Source organism: Poromitra crassiceps, assembly GCF_964638095.1.
Source record: "Poromitra crassiceps genome assembly, chromosome: 19".
NCBI classification, from domain to species: Eukaryota; Metazoa; Chordata; class Actinopteri; order Beryciformes; family Melamphaidae; genus Poromitra; species Poromitra crassiceps.
The window spans coordinates 13,364,129-13,386,351 of NC_139646.1; the positions used below are offsets into that span (position 1 = coordinate 13,364,129).

At 43.7% G+C, this 22,223-nt stretch overlaps 1 protein-coding gene across 1 annotated transcript in view; it reads right to left on the reverse strand.

Moving 5' to 3' along the window:
* Positions 1–8,784: 8,784 nt before the first annotated feature.
* Positions 8,785–22,223, reverse strand: part of rnf38 (ring finger protein 38) — a 45,242-nt gene continuing 31,803 nt past the window's right edge. Inside the window, exons 5-13 of the mRNA XM_083655333.1 lie at positions 21,477–21,828; positions 20,071–20,235; positions 19,276–19,446; positions 18,918–19,109; positions 17,570–17,673; positions 17,279–17,363; positions 15,098–15,219; positions 14,922–15,021; positions 8,785–13,049 (exon numbers count right to left, since the gene is read on the reverse strand). Of these exons, the coding sequence (XP_083511459.1) occupies positions 12,987–13,049; positions 14,922–15,021; positions 15,098–15,219; positions 17,279–17,363; positions 17,570–17,673; positions 18,918–19,109; positions 19,276–19,446; positions 20,071–20,235; positions 21,477–21,828 (1,354 nt within the window). The 3' untranslated portion in view covers positions 8,785–12,986. The remainder of the gene's footprint in view (positions 13,050–14,921; positions 15,022–15,097; positions 15,220–17,278; positions 17,364–17,569; positions 17,674–18,917; positions 19,110–19,275; positions 19,447–20,070; positions 20,236–21,476; positions 21,829–22,223) is intronic.

Consider the following 22,223-nt stretch of genomic DNA (forward strand, 5'->3'; position numbering starts at 1 on the left):
CAAGCCCAACAACAAACATCAGGAAACATGACAAATAAAACACAAATGAACGCTAGGTGGCGATAGCTATGAAGGCTACTGCATGCAATGAGAGAAGAAAGCCAAAAGCAGGCTATAATAGACACAGGGACACGGGACATTTTAGAGTTTAAAACGAGTTGAGGTGGTGGGCTACAGTACAGAGAGAGAAAAAAACAGGTGAGTCGCTATGGAATTTAAGCCACAAGAGAGGTCGTGCCGTGGTAGGCACGACTTTATAAAACACCACTGCATTTTAATAATAAATTATCAATAGCATTTTCATTTTAATCAGTAGGCTACGTGTTACCTTTCCACTGAACAATTCTTGAAAAGTAGCCAATATTTTAGCATGGTTGCTAAGCAACGCATAACCGAAGTAACGCTGCCATTGATATTAGCTAGTAATAAAAGTGGACTATCCGTTTGATAATGCGTTATATAGCTACTGTTTCAAACATATAGCCTAGCATACTTTTTGCAATAACCTACTACCCTACATTACCTACTGCATAGTCAACCACATTCAACAGCGGTTTGCAATAGCCTACATTTGAGTTCACAAAGTTGACAATAGCCTAATTCCTTAAAATTGGAGTGATCTTTCTTACCTAAAAACTCGTCTCCTGGGTGACATGATTGCGGCGGTGCACACAAGCTTTTCGTGAAAGCAAGAAAAAACACCAAAACTCCTAAAGGCATAGTGGAATACTTGAAAATAGCGTGTGATGTGGCAGCTAGTAGTGTGTATGACGTTTTCTGTAGCCAGGCTAGCCTACTCTAGATGATAATTGCCACCTCCTTTGTCTGCGCCGTGCACGCAAGGAGCATCCCTGAGCGCCGATCATCTCTCTCTCTCTCTCTCTCTCTCTCTCTCTCTCTCTCTCTCTCTCTCTCTCTCTCTCTCTCTCTCTCTCTCTCTCTCTCTCTCTCTCTCTCTCTCTCTCTCTCACTCTCTCTCTCTGTGTGTGTGTGTGTGTGTGTGTGTGTGTGAAGCATTGGGTGTGTCAGGACAGGAGTGTGTTTGACATTTCTCTTAATAGTGCCCTGTGTTCTCTCTTCCCCTCTAAGATCTGTCTCGCTCAGCAAGATGATTTTAATCATCTTGCTTTATTAATCCTAATAAAGTATAAACACTATTGTTTTTCCTCCCATTTTTCACAAGTTGAAATAAAAGATCAGATACTTTTTTCTATGCACACGAAAGGTTTATTCCTCTCAAATTTAGTTCACAAATATGTTGAAATCCATGTTAGTGAGCACTTATCCTTTGCCAAAATAACCCATCCACCTGCAGGTGTGGCATATCCAGATGCTGATTAAAAAGCATGATTATTGTGCAGGTGTGTGGTCACAATAAAAGGCTGCTCTAAAATGTGCAGTTTTATCCACCAGAGCTGTTGTCTATGAGCTTTCAAACCCCGGCGGATCTAATCAATGAAGACTTCTGCTTTGGCAGGTGGCTTTGGAATGTCTCTGTGACATTTAATTCTACGACGAGCGAATCGGCATGTTCTGCTGCTTGGGAGTTTTCTCAGCGCCTCACTTAACGTTTAGATAAGGGACTGTTGAGGGAGAGTCTAGCAAGCAAAACAAACATGACACAAGTTCCTAAGGGGCTACCTCTTGCTTGGACACACAACATACGTTCTTCTCATTAATGGGTTTAGTATGAGGCAACGAGTGTATTCTGTTTCCTCAAACTCTGACTTCTCAAATACACAAGCAGGAGTGCTTATTCAGACTGGCTGTATGCATAAACACACACACACACACACACACGCACACACACACACACACACACACACACACACACACACACACACACACACACACACACACACACACACACACACACACAAACTCCCATGCAAAGAACACAAACACACACACACACGTACATGTAATGCGAGCGTGCATTTAATGCAGCCAATGGGCAGGTATGCACGTGCACGCACGCACACACGCACGCACGCACACGCACACACACACACACACACACACACACACACACACACACACACACACACACACACACACATATATATATACACACACACACACAGGTCACAAGATGATGAAATACAAGTGTTGGATACTGAATTATTCAAAATCCCAAGGAATGCCTGGGTGAGAGGGGGAATTGATGGAGGGAGAAGGCTAGAGAGTGATTTATAGAGTGAGAGAGACAGGAGTAGAAAGCAGGAGTCAGCAGTCTGCCAGAGAGAGGGACAGTCAGAGAAAAGAGTCAGGATTTCAGCTGGAGACCTGACAAAATAATTTGTGGTCTCACTTTACCATGTGAGTGTGTATGTGTGTGCATGTGCACGCATGTGTGTGTGTGTGTGTGTGTGTGTGTGTGTGTGTGTGTATGTGTGCGCGTGCGTGCGTGTACACACACACACAACACACACACACACACACACACACACACACACACACACACACACACACACACACACACACACACACACACACACGCATGTGTTTGTCTCATCTCCTCTGCAGGGTGTACATGAGGCCATCCAGTTCTGAGGAACCCAAACCACAGCGAACTGGCATCCATCTTAGCTCACATCATGACAAAAAAGCCTTAAAGGGCCATTGTGCCGATTTTCAACAAGCTTTGTATGATTACAAAATCAGCAGTAGCCATATACAGCCAGTACAGTAACTTGTCTGGACCCAGAGCTCCCTGTTCTTTGTTTTGTTTTTTGCTCTCCGTTCATTCGCAGAACTTCCTCGTATAGATGACAGACATCATTTGATGACATTTGGAAGAAAGTTAAACATTGTTCTTTTGCATAAATACTAACTAATAGATGTTGGAATGATACAAAGCTGGTTGAAAATGGTCAAAGTGGGCCTTTAATCTTTTCCTCAAACTAAAACACAATGCTACAGATTAGAGTATGATCCTCTAAATGGTTGCCATCCATACAAAAGGCTTTACACTTGTAGGCACGATAGAATAGTGGATTTGATATCAAAATATATCTCCTCTATTTTCAGATCTTCTATTTCGCTTTATAAACATTCCACTGTGAAGCCGAGCATGTTCAGTCTGGGTGAGGATTCAGAATTGTTCCTCTGATGTTAATGAAAATCGTAGGTGTTTGTTGTAGAGCAGTGGTTCTCAACTGGTCTAGCCTCACCACCCACATGTTTCCGGAGATTAATTGGCGACCCAAATTTCAGATTTGGGCCCCTTTGAAAATGGCCTTGCAAAATGTAGCCTAAATTTGGAGCATTATTTAGCTCCCTTTCCGACAAGCTAGCAAGAAATGGTTGGTATCAATGAATGCCTTAGGTCTTCTAGTTTCACATGATAGCAGAATCGTCACTCTAGTTACAATTAAGCCGGCTAGCCTCTGAAAAATCCTTCAAGGATTAGAAGAACCTTTTTTCATGCACACATCCGCGACCCACTCAAAAGATGTGTGGTGAATGAACAGAAAATGATTATCATACACTACAGATGTGTGGTGAATAGACAGAAAATGATTATCATACACTATAGATGTGTGGTGAATGGACAGAAAATGATTATCATACACTATAGATGTGTGGTGAATGGACAGAAAATGATTATCATACACTATAGATGTGTGGTGAATGGACAAGAGACACCAGAGGGACAAAGAGACAGAGAACTAGGGGGAGACCTGACCTCTACTGTATCATTTCAGTTCAATAACAAGTTTATGACCGCTGTGGATGGACTCTTTCCACGAAAACTAAATAAAAACAGGGCAAACTTCGCCAGGAATGCCTGGAATCCCAGCCGTCATTAAATCTTCTATGTTTGCCTTTGGAAAATACATATTTAAAGTGTAACCAGTAAAACAGTGTCAATGCTGTAAATATGACCGTTGACAGTGTCCATTTGAGTGCACCATAAACCTATTACATTTTAATTAGTCCCTTCTTTCCCCAGAATCATGTTTCAGGGACGCTGTGGTTTTTCAGAGGAGCTGGGGGGTTGGGGAGTATGGACTCATGTTAGGAGGAGCTGGGGGGTTGGGGAGTATGGACTCATGTTAGGAGGAGCTGGGGGGTTGGGGAGTATGTACTCATGTTAAGGAGGAGCTGGGGGGTTGGGGAGTATGGACTCATGGAGGAGCTGGGGGGTTGGGGAGTATGGACTCATGTTAGGAGGAGCTGGGGGGTTGGGGAGTATGGACTCATGTTAGGAGGAGCTGGGGGGTTGGGGAGTATGGACTCATGGAGGAGCTGGGGGGTTGGGGAGTATGGACTCATGTTAGGAGGAGCTGGGGGGTTGGGGAGTATGGACTCATGTTAGGAGGAGCTGGGGGGTTGGGGAGTATGGACTCATGTGAGGAGGAGCTGGGGGGTTGGGGAGTATGGACTCATGTTAGGAGGAGCTGGAGAGTATGGACTCATGTTAGGAGGAGCTGGGGGGTTGGGGAGTATGGACTCATGTTAGGAGGAGCTGGGGGGATGGGGAGTATGGACTCATGTTAGGAGGAGCTGGGGGGTTGGGGAGTATGGACTCATGTTAAGGAGGAGCTGGGGGGTTGGGGAGTATGGACTCATGTTAGAACCACACTCTCACAACACGTGGAACTACTTAGCTCTTCTAAGTGTAATTGTCCAGTTGGAGAACCGCGTTATTATTTTTTTGCCTCTGGTTCTATAGATTACTGTAGTGTGTGTGTGTGTGTGTGTGTGTGTGTGTGTGTGTGTGTGTGTGTGTGTGTGTGTGTGTGTGTGTGTGTGTGTGTGTGTGTGTGTGTGTGTGGGGGGGGGGGGGGGGGGGTTGGGTGTTTGGACTGAGCTTTTAAATGGCAAAATACCAGTTTCCCTTACTTTCACTTCATCATTCTCTCTACAAAACTGTTGGTCCAAAATTTCAAAACTCTTCAATTCAATTCTATTCTATTCAATTCAATTCTATTGTATTCTATAGTTTCAAATGCCCATGTGCTTGACCTATACAAATAAGAATGCATGCCAAGGAATTTCACACTTTGAATCAGATTTGGTCCACAATTTCAAAACACTCTCTTCTCTTCTCTTCTCTTCTCTTCTCTTCTCTTCTCTTCTCTTCTCTTCTCTTCTCTTCTCTTCTCTTCTCTTCTCTTCTCTTCTCTGGGTTTATACAGTAGGCCTACAGTACATAGCCCACAGTAGTTCGGGTCAGTAAGGCAGGATAAGCGAATCATGGAAAGCGGGATTCCAGACAGATGGAAGTAGTTAGGGCCTGTACTGTAATGCCATTTAACAAGGCTTTATAATTGAGCCCAGCCTGTCTTGCTCTGCTGCCATGCCAGATGCCCCAATCTGCAGTCTGTCCCTCCAATGTTCTTTCAGCTCACCAATAACTTACTCTCTCTAGCCTGCAGTAACTTACTCTCTCTAGCCTGCAGTAACTTACTCTCTCTAGCCTGCAGTAACTTACTCTCTCTAGCCTGCAGTAACTTACTCTCTAGCCTGCAGTAACTTACTCTCTCTAGCCTGCAGTAACTTACTCTCTCTAGCCTGCAGTAACTTACTCTCTCTAGCCTGCAGTAACTTACTCTCTCTAGCCTGCAGTAACTTACTCTCTAGCCTGCAGTAACTTACTCTCTCTAGCCTGCAGTAACTTACTCTCTCTAGCCTGCAGTAACTTACTCTCTCTAGCCTGCAGTAACTTACTCTCTAGCCTGCAGTGACTTACTCTCTCTAGCCTGCAGTAACTTACTCTCTCTAGCCTGCAGTAACTTACTCTCTCTAGCCTGCAGTAACTTACTCTCTCTAGCCTGCAGTAACTTACTCTCTCTAGCCTGTAGTAACTTACTCTCTCTAGCCTGCAGTAACTTACTCTCTAGCCTGCAGTAACTTACTCTCTCTAGCCTGCAGTAACTTACTCTCTCTAGCCTGCAGTAACTTACTCTCTCTAGCCTGCAGTAACTTACTCTCTCTAGCCTGCAGTAACTTACTCTCTCTAGCCTGCAGTAACTTACTCTCTCTAGCCTGCAGTAACTTACTCTCTCTAGCCTGCAGTAACTTACTCTCTCTAGCCTGCAGTAACTTACTCTCTCTAGCCTGCAGTAACTTACTCTCTCTAGCCTGCAGTAACTTACTCTCTAGCCTGCAGTAACTTACTCTCTAGCCTGCAGTGACTTACTCTCTCTAGCCTGCAGTGACTGATTGTAGCATTTTACTTCTTGGACTGCTTCCTATTCTGGAGATATTTACTCCCTTGACCACATGAGAATACTCCATTCCAACACACAGGGTGTTTGTGAGTGCGTTGTGTGTGTAGGGGGCGTTGCTGGATTGATAGTACATTATTTCTTATGCGGCTGCCTATCCAGGAGGTCTAAGGTCCCCATCCTCTATCACCCCTATCGCTTCCCAGCCATGGAGTGATGCCGGGCGAAGCCAAAAGCGTGGGTGGACCCCTTTTATTTCTGGGAAGGAGATGGGTGACAGGCCAAGTGGGAGCGAGCAGAGGAAGGAAGGGGGAGAGGCCTGAGTGGAGGGGGGGAGAAGAGAGATAAACATAAGAAATGGATAGAAGAAATATGCATAAAGGGCTTTTTTCCATTTTTCTTTCTTTGAAGACAGCATTCAACCCATCTCTGTCATTGTAACAGGTCAATGAAGGCAGATGTTCTTTAGGGATAACCTGACACGGCCAGATGGTTTGTTTCACAGAACCATCTGGGAAGTGGGAACTTGAGCTTGGAAACCAGTTAAAAAGGACAGTCACTTTCAAATAAAAAACTGACAGGTGATTGGATGATGAACCATCTGTCTATCACTGTCTATCAAGGGCTAACTTCAGTCTTGCTTGTCAGACTATTTCCGTTTCGCGCTGTACCATCACAGGGAAGAGTCTGGCTGGTCTTACTCTCACTCTGGTCTAGCGGGGGGAAAAGGCTCTGTTATCTTTACAACCATCCACGAAAGTACCAAGCAGGCCTGCTTTATAGAGAGGCAAAGTGAACGTCACTTCCTGCTTTTCTCCCTGTACCAGCGCTGGAAAAAATATGAATGGCGGTGAACGGAGGATAACTTACTTTTTTGATCCCGTTTGAATTGTGCCAAGGGGTGCCAACGTTAATGTCAAGAAAGTCGCAGTTTGTCGCCAAACTGTTGCACTATAAGTTATAAATCAGAAAGACTACATACACTGTCGCCTAAGTGACGTCACTTTATACCTGCAAAGCTGAAGACCGGCGACATGCCACGAGCTTCCACGAGCTATGTAGTTTTTGTTTTTTCAACACTTTATTTATCATTTTTCAGTTTACAGGTATAGAATCCCCCCCTCCCACCCCAAGGCCTTGGTGGGGTGAATACAAAAAGAGAGAAAAAAAATTAAAGGAAAAATCAGTGGTCTGGTTACAGCAGGTATACATTCATACATGTACAGTACATTACTTTAGGTGTTTGAACATTAGACTTACATTATTGAATCCAACTGGCTGGCTCCTGTATACAATTGTGTCATGGTATGAGAAATTGTTTTTATCAAGAGATATACTTTCAACAAATTCTATGAAAGGGGCCCAGGTTTTGACATATTTATCTCGTGAGTTGCTTCGATTGTACCTCAACTTCTCTAATCGAATCATAGAAAGCACTTCCTTAACCCATTGTTTGAATGACGGAGGTTTGAGCTATGTAGTTTTTATACGAAACTAACTCCTATGTTTCAGTTTGATGGCAAACTGTGACTTTCTTTCCATGCAAAGTTATGTTTTAACAGAACATGAATGGATTGAGAGGAATTGTTTCCCGGAGCACAGCTGCACTTTGGCTCCCGGCGGATGTCGTGGTGCATAGCCGGATAGCACGGAACACGGTTTTTGGCACCAAGGCTTTTGCAAGGTTACTTTAGGAACATGATACTAACAATAAATATTTGGAGGAGACAGTTTGTGATGATGGTTAGCAATATTTTAAAGTTTTCAGAGAACCTTGTTTTGTTTTTGTAAATGAAGTGATGGGTGTTTAGGCTATTCACATGCCAAGCATCCTCTCTCAAGCCTTGTTTAGATCTTTGTCACAGTGTCCTCTTCTTCAACTCCAAAACTATCCAGTCAGAAATAGCAGTGAGCAGCTTCTCACAGCATCAGTTGCCAGTCAGGAGAGAATATGTACACCCAACACACCATCTACTGGCCTATTCTGGAATCACAGCCTGTATTTAATTTAAACTGGAGGTTATTTGGCCTCTAGATGGCAATAATTGCTCAGCTGTTAACAGTGTATAGCTTTGGGCTTGAAGCTGCTGTTAGATACAATGTAGTGCCAATAGTCAACATGAGTTTTGACCATTTTCATGGCCAAAATTGGTTGTGGTTAGTAGTGGAAACACAATCACCAATGGAAGCTGATTGATTGATGGCACATGAGCAACATGATGTGCCTGCCTGTCTATTTAACCTCTCCTTGTTAGACCTGAATGCCAGTAGCACTGATGATGGTCACAGACTGAAACGTTTGCTGCCTTTTAAACCCACCTTTTCTTTTTTGCACTATGTGAAAATAAAGTAAGTCTATTTGCTTGACCTCAGCCTCTGGACCTCCTCTGTGGCTTTTTTTTAGCCCAGTTACATCTGGTGTGCGAGTATTCCCATTGACCTCTATAGTAGTGGAAACACCTCACAATAATTTGAGTGGAGAAAAAACACTAAAAGTCAATACAGTTTACTTGATGACAGAGATTAAACTGGAGAAGACAATATATTAGAAGATATTATACATTTATTATTGAACCAGCCTTTGAAATCCAAAAGAGAAGGGGAAGGGCTTAAAAAAAAAATCATCGCACTACTTAATAAAGTATTACTAGTAATAACTCTCATAAAAAATGTACAAATGTTTGTTAAAAAAATTCATCATCATCATCATCATCATCACAGGCCTTCAAATGATTTTGGTTACAGTTATAATACATATTGAAACTACCATGACACCATATTTCATGATAGAGTTCCATGTATATTTTAAGGAAAAGTCTTGAAACAACCCAACAACTTGTAAAGGAAGACGTAAGCAAAAGTAATTGATGAGCATCAATCATACTGGTTGCGCCATATTCTGAAAAGACATAAATAGTGGAACTGAGTAGTGGGGTAGTGTACCAAGCAGAAGAAACGCGACCAACATAAAACAATCCTATGACACAAAAATTGATGTCTACAGTAACTAAGATGACCTTTGACCCCCAAGCAAAAAGTTAACAGGGAATAGTGCATGGCTTTATACACTGACAACACAAGAGTTTTTAGCATCTAAAACGACATTCTCCCTGGACATTGATTTACTGTCAGTGCGCATTTCCTCTAAACGATTCTCTTTAAAAACTAAGAAAATGTGTCTGTGTGATGCAGTGACAGTGGATGGATACGCTGCAACCCGGTATCACGCCAAAGTGTGAAATATGGTGCATTCCATGTGTATTTGGGAACTAGGAATTTACAAGATCAAAGGTTGGGAACGCCCCTTGTGATGTCACATGACCTCAGATTTGCCACCCCCCGATCTCGGGGAGCCTCACCAGCCCCGACCTCAAAATCCAAGATGGCATGTCCACGCTTCAACAGTAGCGAAAGTTGTAGTAAATAGGCTACTGTTTATTAGCACTTCTGTCTTATTTGTGTCTCACTAAATCATTTGTACACACAGTACTTTCTAAACAATACATGTGTCGCTATGTTGTTTATATGTGCAAATTCTGTGTAATGCATTATCTCAACTGTTTTTGCTAACAATGGCTAGAGCTAAACCTGGCTAGTTTCCCGACTGCTTTACTTCAACGGGGTGAACTCGGTGGTGACATCACTCAACTGGGATGTGCCTAGTTCCCAGTGCAAATGGAACGGGACATTAGTCCCACCTAGGTACCGTCATCTTCTGCTTCAGCCAAGTGTGAAAGCATCACACAGTCGACGGCGCTTAGGGGACCAGGGAGAAGCCCGGCCGGGGCACGGGAGCTGGCAGGCAATTGAGACAACACGGTTCTCGTTCCCGAGGCCGCGTGACGTGATAAGTGTCACAGTAGGTAGTAGTACACCTAGGCGGGACTATACATGCTTTGGCGTGATATTGGGCTGATACAACCTGTACCTGGGGAAAAATGAGTTTCCATAAGGAGGCATCTCATATTTAAGACACTGAAGGTGCCTGACTGAAATGTCCACAATATACTTCCTCTTATGTAGTCTCTTATTAGTATCTGATCAGTCACAAGACCTACAGTATGTTAGGTTGTCATCAACTTCACATGAAATACATGTTGTGATACATAGTGACACATTGCATTAGAAAGCCTGTAAATAAGGTGAAACATTGTAGGTAGGTCAAGACAGGCTAACGTAGGACATACAGAGGTTAAGTATTTCTAAAGATACAGAGACCAAATCTTATGGAATCAAAGGGATGTGCAGTGAGAAGGTAAAGGGATTATGATATTGGGATGTGTGCTAGTTGACATGGACAATGTGTATTGGTAGAGTGTGGTTAGCAGACAGCGCATGACTCTCCCTATCTAGAATATAGACTTTTCTCAATATTTCCCAGTCACTGATAGCCTCATCTTAGCCTTTGCTGATGAAGCTACTTTAGCCTAAATGTGTTCACCTTCACAATCTATCAACACGTGTATGTTTGTGGCAGTCATACAATGTGTATCACCAGCAGCAAACGAGGCTGAGCGACCAACACACCATGCAACCACAGCCAAGAACCCTCAACTAAAGGCCTGTTTGAGAACAGTCTTTTAAATGGATCTGAATGCTTGATCTGATCCAGTGGTTTGTTCAGAAACGCTTACAACTAAGCTACTTAAAGTGCGCGAGTGTCAGATCCACTCTCCCATCACAAATGTGTCGATCTGTCGATGACCCTTATAATAATTCCCTTTAAAATCACTCCGTCTGTGATGGAGACAACGAACCTTGTATCTATTTCTGCAAGCACTTGTGCATCTGAAAAAGCTGCTTGGACAGACAGATATAGAAGGATTTTATATTTTATCAATGGCATTATTCCCAGAGGAAAGTGAGTGAGTTAAAGACCCCCTTCTTGCTTCAAGCTGGATTTTTGAGCTTCACTGTGCAGAATGATGTCTGTGCAGTTTGACACTAGAAGGCCGTATCCACAATCGTCTGCTCAAAGTGGAAAGTTTCTCTGTGCTCACTGAAAAGGGGATTTTGTGACATCAGAAATACTGGAGCCAATCACTGTCCAGTAAACCTGATTGGTTGCTTTGGAATTTTTAATGAGGCAGAAGGAGGGAGAAGTCATTTTAACAAGATAACATAACTTTTTTTGTGGGAAAACCATCAGACACAAATTATTATTCAAAGTAGAGTATGCTATATACATCTTGACTTAAAACATGACTTTAGGGGGGGTCTTTAAGTATGAATAAAAGTGTGGGTGAAATTTTCAATAACTCTTGCACCCACCCAGTCGGTTCTTTCAGATCCAATTGTATTCCCATGACGTCCCTTTGTGTGTAGTGGATATTGTCTGGATAGAGATGGATCACCCTGAACCGTTTCCTCTAAGTAGGTTTTGAAATCAAAGCGTAGGTGTTCCTCAAACATCTCCAGTCTGCACTTGAAAACATGGAGGGATGACATGATTAAGGACAGGATGGAGGATGACAAGATAAAGGAGAGGATGGAGGGATGACATGATAAAGGAGAGGATAAGACATGTGGCATAGAAAAAAAATCTTCTAGATGCACATTCTCAACTTGTCAGTAACTGGAGGTGTTTCTTATCCCCCCCGACTTCTCCTTGCCCTACCATTTGGAATTTTTCACGTTCAAGTCTAACAAAGGTTACAAGAAAAGCAACACATTTTGGCAATTTGTATGCAGCCCTGCAAATGTCTGAAGCCCCTCTCTACTCCCAGCGAGGATGAAGTCGATCGGAAAAACAGGAATCAGGGAGTCAGTGTACTATACCACATGAACTGTATAAATAACACAGATGAGGAGTAACACACGCGCGCGCACGCATGCACGCGCACACACACACACACACACACACACACACACACAGAGAAAATAAAGTATCTGATTCACCTTTTTCACTGTTCCAACAAAGCTCAATCTTTGTTTGACACAGTGTACAGTATCTTTTGACTTAAATGCTCTCACACAAGGAATGCTAGTACACACACGCACGCACACACACACACACACACACACACACACACACACACACACACACACACACACACACACACACACACACACACACATTAAATGAACAATTTCATTCAAAAACAATGCAATTATAATGAGCCTTGTGGAAATGGATAGCCTCTCAAATCCAAGGTGTGAATACTTAATTCTGATCTTAATAATAATGACATAATTAACATCTTTGGACTCCCTCAGGGTTTGTTAGTACAACTATACAGTTTTCACTTAAGTCTTCTAAACAGATCACTTCAGTTTGAAAGGGCTTGAGGAGTTTAAAAATATATATATTTATATGTCCACCTGCACTTGAACAATGTGTTTGCGTTTGTGTGTAGTGAGTGAGTGAGTGAGTGAGTGAGTGAGTGAGTGAGTGAGTGAGTGTGTGTGTGTGTGTGTGTGTGTGTGTGTGTGTGTGTGTGTGTGTGTGTGTGTGTGTGTGTGTGTGTGTGTGTGTGTTTTAAAGGCCATTAATAGTAAGGAGTAACAATGAGTAGAAGGCAGAGAGTCGTAGGGGAATAATAGTCCAAGTTAGGAGGCCTGGGAAGTCCAGCGATAAAGTGAGCACAAGTCAGTAGAAAGTTTCCCCACCCCTAATTGCTGATCCCAGGTCAGAATTACTGTTCAGTGTCCTGGCGGATAAACAGTAAAGGATTAAGACGCACTGGTCTCGGAGCTATGGCAGAATGTGTGAGCAGAGCCATAAGATAAAAGGAGAGAAGTTCACTGATTGGTTGATACATCCAGAAGAGATTCAGTGATTGGGTGGTGGCTGTTGATGTGGATCAAAGTTCACTCAGAATCCCGCTGGACCTCAGAGGCATCGGCTCGACAGATAGGACAGGTCCGGTTAGCCTGGAGAAAGGAAGATAAGGATTGAAGGGTTAAAAGTTCCACAATATGCCGAAAATATCAATAGGCACATACACATTAGTGTGTGCAGCAAAGGAAAACGGGCTCCATTCACCAATATCTCTTTTTTAATCAATATCAAGTTTTTTCTTAAATTTGTTCTTAAGAAAGGTCCTTGACGTGTTCTTAAACCGCAGAATTGTTTGCACCAGTGCTCTTATGATGAATCCCATTGTCCTCGTAACTAAGTTGAGAGCACGTGATCCTAATTAGCATAGGTAAACGCCCCGCCAATCCCCATAAAAGGGCATGAGACTGCAGGGCCGCGTACACACAGAAACTGAAAAGAAAAGTCGAGAGAAGTCAAGAATGCCCAAATGAAAGTCTAAAAATGGTGGAGGTTCAACACTGGTCACAATCTCCGGGACACTCGACAAAATAAAAAACAAAGATATGCACCGTTTGATTTTTGCGTGTGTGCTGCATTTCTTGTCTCACACTGCAAACAGATCTTACATGGTCCTGGAAGATGTGTTCCCTACTCAGGGCACAGTCTGCAACATCTCGCAGCAGCAGTAAATATGCCATTGTGCAAGTAGGCCTAGCGTGCAGAATTAGGCCTACTTTGTATGGGCAGATATAATGACTAGAAACTGAATTTGAATTGTGAGAACTGAATACAGTTTCAGAGCAAATTAATGGCATTTCATAATATTACATTCAGTTACAGGTTTATTAGAATTCAGTTTCAAACTAATACATTCAATTTCAAATGATGCTATTCAGATTCAGTTTTTCAATGCAATTATTCAGGTTAAACATTAAAAATTCTATATTTTGTTTAAAATGCAATTATTCAGGTTAAACATTAAAAATTCTATATTTTGTTTAAAATGCAATTATTCAACTTGAGCGATTCAAATATAAATAATTTAATTTCAGTTTTTAGTGACATATTTATGCCCATAACTTTAGGCCTATAGTCTGATTACTCACTGAATACTGGATGGCATGGTTCCCAATTAACATAATTGATGTGAATTGAAGTGTAAATGTAGTGCTTATTTATTTTAAAAGACCATAATACTTTGTAATATGTATGTGTGTGTATACCGTATATATATATATATATATATATAAAAGTCCGGCCCGTGGGCCAATTGCGGCCCGTGGACCGACTTTAAGCGGCCCTCGGCTTGTCTCTCAAAATATACTGTGGCCACACAGTATTGGTTAATCAAGCAAGTTCACAATGCATTTTTTCTGTTCACCTAACGATGACAGCACTATATACAGTTTGTAGACAAGCACCAAGGAGGAAGTACACATGCAGAACTAATGTTTTCAGATGGTAAACAAAATCCTTAAGTACAATTGTATTGTATATGATTTTTTTTTTATAACCCATATGATGTGAGAAGCAGCTGGCACACCGTTATTTTCACTTTATCTAATCTGGCCCCCATTCAAAAAAGTTTGGACACCCCTGTAATAAATGATAAAAAATAATTGTAATTAAAATCCGATAGTATTAAACTGTAGAATCGAAGAAAGGGCAATGACCAATTATGCATCGCCATGTCGGCACTCGAGTGTGTGTAAGTGTGCCCTTGAGTGCGTAGATCCTGCTCTTACCTAACAACAAATCCCAAGTAAGAAAACATTGGTGAGTGTCAGAATTTTCCTGAAAACTGTATAAGTGGGTTTTATGAAGAAATGTCTTCGTAGGAACTGTTGGTGAATGAGGCCCAATGTCCTCTGACTGGATGTTTGCCTAATCTTTTCAAAAGGCAATACCACGTTCGATAAAAGCATTGGTGGGTGGGAAACCGTTGATAAATTCACAATAATCCAAATCAAAGTGTCCTGACTCACCTTGAGCCACTTGTCGACACACTTGGCGTGGAACTCGTGGTTACAGGGCAGCACCCTTAGGAGCTGGCGAGACTCAAAGTCACACATGCATACCACACACCTGTAAGAAACACAAGGTTAGCACCACTAGCTATACAACAACTTCCCTCAAAATGCCATGACAATGTGATACTCACAGCGTTTGCTCAGACTGGTGGTTGTTGGGGTTAAATCTGTATGAAGGGAGCTGTTCTATATCTGCCTTGGTCAGCCCACGGGGCTTGGCCTCTCCTAGGCGCTCCGCTAGGTTCAACAGGGCCTGAAGGAGCACACACATGAAAGGTTAGAGCAGAGGTTTTTAAAGTGGAAGTGGGCCTCCCCAGGGGGTGCCAAGCAGTTTCAGGGGAGGCTCAGTGAATGGAAGTGAAAAAAAAAAAAAAAATGTTATTATTTATTACATTAGTTATCAAAAGGAGATCACATAGAATAGCCCACATGTGTTAGATATGGATAAAGAGATAGTTCAGAGATATGTTATTCCCACTTTCCCAGAGTCAGGTACAAATAAATGCCTTCAGACAGACCTTTTTATGGATTGGTGTAGTCTGAAGTATGTCAAACAGCAATATTAGGCTATCTTGGCTCACTTGTTGAGTCTCTATGGCTCATGATCATAGGCATCCAGGAATTGAGTGAGGGGGGTGCCTTTTTCCAAGTTTTGTGTGGAGGGAGGCCCAGAGTCTCAGACTTTGAAAACCCCTGGGTTAGAGCATACTTGCCAACCTTCATCTTTATTATTATTATTATTATTGTGTGTGTGTTTTTTGTGTGTGTGCCCTCTCCCGGTTTCCGCCGAGGATCACAACTCTCACGTATTTCTCCCGTATTATCACAACCCGTTTCTGGCAAAGTATAGCGTGTTACTGTTCTACCGTTTCCACCCGGACAACAATACAGCTACACCAAATGTATGGTTTCATGGCGTGCACGCAAAGAGTCAAGAGAGCAACATCAGTGTTTGAGGAGTTGGAAGTGGGAAGGGGTTGAGGGTGCCTCACTGCAGAGGCGCGGTCGCGCTGTCTATCTCCACTTAAAAATCCATTGAGCATGTGTGTGCAGGTGGACGTCATGGTGCATTAAAGGGCACCTCTATTGACAGTATATATGGACCAACTGAGCCCATTGGTTTTTGATACTTCAAAATGAAGCTGAAAACTCTTCTTTGCCTGCAAAGGACGGGGGTGTGTCACGTGACGGGGGTGTGTCACGTGACGGGGGTGTGTCACGTGAGTCGGGTCTCTCCGCCTGGCTGTGTGAGCCTCCTACAGTCAATACTCCAGCCCAGCCTATTAGCCCCTCTTAAGCCGCCACCAAGAAAAAACGTTCTAAAAATGTGCGTTATTTTGATAAACTTTTGATAACACCTAACGGGGATCTATAGAGTTACATGTGTCTACTAACATTATTAAAACATCATAAAGATAACGCTGTTTCTGATAGTTTGCCAAATTACAACTTGCTAATTTGCTAGCAAGCTATCTGGTGAGCTTCTTCTTCTGCGCCTTCTAATAGCTTTCCGGCAGTCTAGATGCCTTGCGGCACATTGATGCCTCTACCGGTCGGAAGTATTACTGTTCTTATTTATCCTATATATTTATCGCCTATTTCACTCAAAATGGGGCCATAATTTAGAAAACGGAGACCATGAGAGCCTGAAAAACACTTGAAATTGTTTTTTCAGACCATAAACTCATTTGGAAAGTGTTTATTTAAGACCTAGACCGAGAGAGAAGTTGAGTCATTTCTCCATTAAGAATAATACATGGACATGTCCTTCCAGACCCTAACAAGCTTTTTTTTACCCCCTGGGGGATGACACCTCCTTGTCCCTTCAGTTGAATGTTTGAGCTTCACTGTGCAGAATGATGTCTGTGAAGAGTTTAAGGCTGTTTTCACAAACGTCTGCTGAAAGTGGAAAGTTTCTCTGTGTTCACTAAAAAAGCGATTTCCTACAAGCATCATTTGTGACATCACAAATACTTTGAGCCAATCCCTGTCCAGTATTCAGCAGTTAAACTTTAAACATAAAAAGAAAAACATTTGCATATTTACAGATTCTGGAATTGTTAATGATGGAGAAGGAGGGGAAGTCATTTGAAGGATTTTAACATGATAATGTTACTTTTTGTGTGTGGAAAAAACATAGACAAACTGTTAGTCAAGTAGAGTATTTTATCTACATCTTAAAACATTAATTTAGGAGGTAAAGGAAAAAGTTCAACAGAATAACCTTTTTTAAAGAATCTGCTTTGTTCGCATTGGTTTCCATATGGAAGTGGAATCATAATGTTTACAATGTGCTGAATGTCATGGCATACCTCATAGTTTTCCACCTCTCCATCGTCCACATCCAGCTCTAGACTGATAGTGGGGCCCACTGTGGGGGTCACTGGAAGCATAGACCTGAGATAAGAGGGGGGAAAGGGGGCGAGAGAAGACCAACTTTAGTACTCAACTTTATATGTATCAACTCTCTGCGGTATGTCCACTCCAAATTTACCCACATAAGTTCATACACAGACATGGTGAGCATATTGGTCTACATGAGACTTCCTCGGCAATCTCTTTTCTTGTTTTGGAACAAGCCCGAGGAAGTGGAAAGCACTTACAGGAAGTAAGGCAGGAAGCCGGGGTGGTAGGGCGATGGGGGTACAGCCTGCTGAGAGCGGTAACGCCGGCCCGTGATTCGCCGAGGCATGAAGTGGGGGTAGGGCTGTGAGAGGAAGGACAGAGACACAAAAAATGCACTTAGTTTAAGGACAGAAAAACGACGTCAACATCCATAGACAATACATTATTGTACTGAAAATTTTGTACTGAAATCATATCAAATATGGATTTCAGTACAATGGTCGATTTAAAGTCATGTGGAGTGTGTGTATGTGTGTCAGCATTTTAGTCAAGGGTGTGAGAGTTGTGTGTATTTCTTTTGTTAATGTGCTCACCAGGGTAGGAATTTCACCTCGCTCTGGGCCTGATGACCCGGAAATCATTGCAGGCCCTACGGCCAACACGGCATTTGTGCCCTGTTACTGTCCAAATCTCAAGGTTGCTTTACAGTGGTTTTCAGAGCGCATGTGTAAAGCACCGCAAAGTTCATTCTTTGAACATTGCAATTATTTTCATGATTTAATCTTTATTCATTATTCCATTTTCCCCTTTCTCTCAAGTACACCCTGTAGTAACTCCATGTACCCCTAGGTACATGTACCCCAGTTTGGGAACCACTGCCCTAGCATGTGGTCTTTGTGCCCTAAACATTTTTGTGACAGTGAAGGCCAAATGGCCATGCCTTTAAAAAGAGGACATTCCAAGCCTGGTGCTCACCACTGTAAACAGCTCCTGCGACAGGGTTAGCCTGGTGCTCACCACTGTAAACAGCTCCTGCGACAGGGTTAGCCTGGTGCTCACCACTGTAAACAGCTCCTGCGACAGGGTTAGCCTGGTGCTCACCACTGTAAACAGCTCCTGCGACAGGGTTAGCCCGGTGCTCACCACTGTAAACAGCTCCTGCGACAGGGTTAGCCTGGTGCTCACCACTGTAAACAGCTCCTGCGACAGGGTTCGCCTGGTGCTCACCACTGTAAACAGCTCCTGCGACAGGGTTAGCCTGGTGCTCACCACTGTAAACAGCTCCTGCGACAGGGTTAGCCTGGTGCTCACCACTGTAAACAGCTCCTGCGACAGGGTTAGCCTGGTGCTCACCACTGTAAACAGCTCCTGCGACAGGGTTAGCCTGGTGCTCACCACTGTAAACAGCTCCTGCGACAGGGTTCGCCTGGTGCTCACCACTGTAAACAGCTCCTGCGACAGGGTTAGCCTGGTGCTCACCACTGTAAACAGCTCCTGCGACAGGGTTAGCCTGGTGCTCACCACTGTAAACAGCTCCTGCGACAGGGTTAGCCTGGTGCTCACCACTGTAAACAGCTCCTGCGACAGGGTTAGCCTGGTGCTCACCACTGTAAACAGCTCCTGCGACAGGGGGTCGTGGTGCGACAGGAACTGGAGCGGGGTGGAGGGGGGCAGTGTGGAGGGAGGCTGGTGGTGATGATGGTGGTGGTGGTGGTGATGGTGGGCATAGCTGAACCCCCCACCCACTGACAGCTGCTCCCCCAGAAGTTCCACTTCATTTTCAATCCTCTGTAAGGGCTGGAAAGAAAAACACTGTTGTGGATCACGGCAAACAGGAACAACACCTTGGTAAAATACTTTTTGGAAGTACTTTTTAACACGGGTTGAAAATCGGCAGAGTGTTCCTTTAAGTTAGTACAGCTAATGTAAATGGCAGGTCAACTACAAGTTATAAGTGACTCACCGATCGTGGCTGTTGTGTCTGGAAGGGTAGGAAGTGGCCGGGTGGGGGGAGGTGGGGTGTGTGGTGGGCGAGGTGGGGTGGGGGAGGCAGCAGGAACTGAGGGTCACTGGACAGCAGGGAGGGAAAGCCATAGGGAACTGGCAAGTGTTGCAGTGAACATGCCTGGAGCAGCTGGGAGGGGGGGACAGGAAGACAGAGACAAGAGAAAAAGTTTGATTGGATGTATTGTCAGTGTGGTGATTCTTCAGGGTATATGCAGGAATCCTGAAGTTAAATTCAATACCTTTTAAGAGCTTTTTTCAGACCTTTTCAATATATTTGAAGAGCTCAACGCCACTTTCATCACTTCAGCAATAGGGGTGTAAATCACAAGTTTCACCACAATGCGATAATATATATGTTCTTTGGACGATACAATATTCACTGATATCACAAAGTCTGCCATGATGATACCATTTTGATTCAATTCAGGGGTCTGCGATCAATATGGGAGACTTTTTAATACCTTTTCAAGACCCTGCAGATACCCTGAACATGGGCATGCCACTTCTTGCCACAAGGTGGCAGCCAACATCAAAAAGGTAATCGGGTAAGTCCAATAGATCCATGGGTAGGTCCAGCAGCAAAATGTTCACCAGGTCTATTCTACTTTTTTCACCACTCTCCTTTTATTGACTTTGTCGAGTACAGACTGTACACTACCAATAAAGTACAGTATGAAGTGTATGTTTTTTTCTCCTACTTGCAAACACACAGACATACTCTCATGAATGCACAATCACGCGCTCTTCTCACCGGGTGGTAGTGCTGTCCAGTGCTGAAGACTACGCCGCAGGCGGGAACCTGTTGTTGCGAGGAGCAGGTAGGGGGAAGGTGTTGACCGCTACACAAAGGAGCAGCCAGAGCGTGAGTAGGGACAGGGGTCACTGTGTAGGAGACTGGGAGGCTGGCCTGCTGCAGCTGGGGAGGAATGAGACAACAGTTATACCAGGCAGACTTGCACTATACAACTACAGAAGGTCTTTTATCTAACGCTTTTGACATACAAAATAGAAGATCCAAAATGTGGGTTTTTAGCCCTACTCAACGGGTTCATCAACCAACCAAACGTCCTGCATTAGCTGCCATTGTACCTTTCTAATATAAAGGGGGAAAACGAGCGGTCATTGTGCTTGTAGACGTGCTCTATTTCAACATTGGATTACAATGTTTCAAATTAACACTGTTTTTGGGTGTGATTCTCATACATGGACTTTTCTTCCTGCTTCCTTGGCTTTCTTCTTCCTCTTTATAAGCAGTGCTTGTGGTGTGAATACATTTCAGAAAAAAAGAAGAAGAAAAAACAGCACATAGCCTACATTGTGGATTAATGGGTTAATACAGGTGTTTTCAAAGTGTGGGAGACTGAGCCTGAACATATAGACAGCTGCGCAACCCCTCCCCCCCCCCAATTATTATTGCCATTAGTACTATTATTGTTGTATGCTCCACTCTGGCATAGCAACGTGTTCCAAAAATGTTGTATACATCTTCATCATATATTCTTTTAAGATTTTAAAACTTTTTTCAAATATCTTCTTTTAAACATCTTTATCCACTCTGAAGGACTTTTAATCATTTTCTTTTTAACACATATTTATTATAACTAGCAGGATACCCGCCTCGTGCAGGGTATCGAGTTTAAATGTTGCGTTCTCTGCATGTTCAACCCCTATGGACTGTGTCTGCAGCCAGGCTGGCCAGCGCGGACAGACCGTTCCCCAGCCCCATCAATCTTGTAGAATTAGTGGGAAATAGCTCCCCAACAGATAGAAAAACAACATGTGTATGTGAAGTACATACAAAGACCTGCCGCGCTCGGATTTGTGAAACAATCGCTATTTCCTTCTCCCTGGTTTGTCCTCCGACAGCCTGAGCTCCCCTCTGCAGGCGCTCCGCATCCAGCTGCTTTGCACGGTGGACACTGCGCATTGTGCAGCCAACTTGGCTGCACATTTTCCTCCGTCTGATTTTCCCACGTCACGTCACGTCACGTCACGTCACGTCACGTCACGTCACGTCACGTCACGTCACGCCTCCCCTGAAGTTGGCTTGCACCCCCCAGGCGAGGCACCGCTGGGTTAATATAGGTTTGATCGATCAAATTCTTAACGGCAATTAATCATCAACATGCCTATTAGGAGGTAATCACAGACACACACCTGTTCATGCAAGTCCATGAGCATGGCTCCTTGCTGCTGTGTGGCGTGGTGCTGCTGTGGGTGGTGGTGGAGGTGGTGGTGAGCAGCCGGGTGCAGCAGCCGCGGGGACAGGGCAGGGGGGTGGAAGGCCCGGGGCTCCTCCGAGGCCGAGGGAGGCTGGGCGTAGACGCTGGGCGTATGTGTGGGGTATGTCAGCTGTGCGCTGTGGTGGGGGATGTGCTGATGATGGTTCTCATCCTGGAGCTCTGACAGGGACAGGCGAGGTGCTGGGCCCTGGGGGGAGGCGTGGTGATGGGCAGGCGGGTGACGAGCCGGTCGGGAGAGACGGCCGCGCTGACGCCTCACCGGTGGGCTAGAGGTGGCAAGGGAACGGAGGGGTTACTTTTGGGACTCTCAACCGGCGAAATTGTCGGGATCAAGAAACCCTGGGAAAAATTTCAATTTTTCTTTTTATGTTTTGTTTTAGTTGATAGAGAGCCAAAGTTATGCCCTCTTCTGGGTTAAGCATACAAACCAAGGGATTTAATAATTTTATTTTCCATAGACATTTCGTAAAATGCTTGTAAAAATAGTTTTACTTGGTCAAACCATGCAATTCAGCTATATTTAGAATCAGGGGAGACATTTCACTTGGATCAAAACTTAAAAAGAAAAGAAAACCGAGACAGAGAAAAAAATTACTATTATTATTATTTTGGTGTGAGTGAAATGTTATATGGTCTCTCCTGATTATAGCTGAATCGCTTG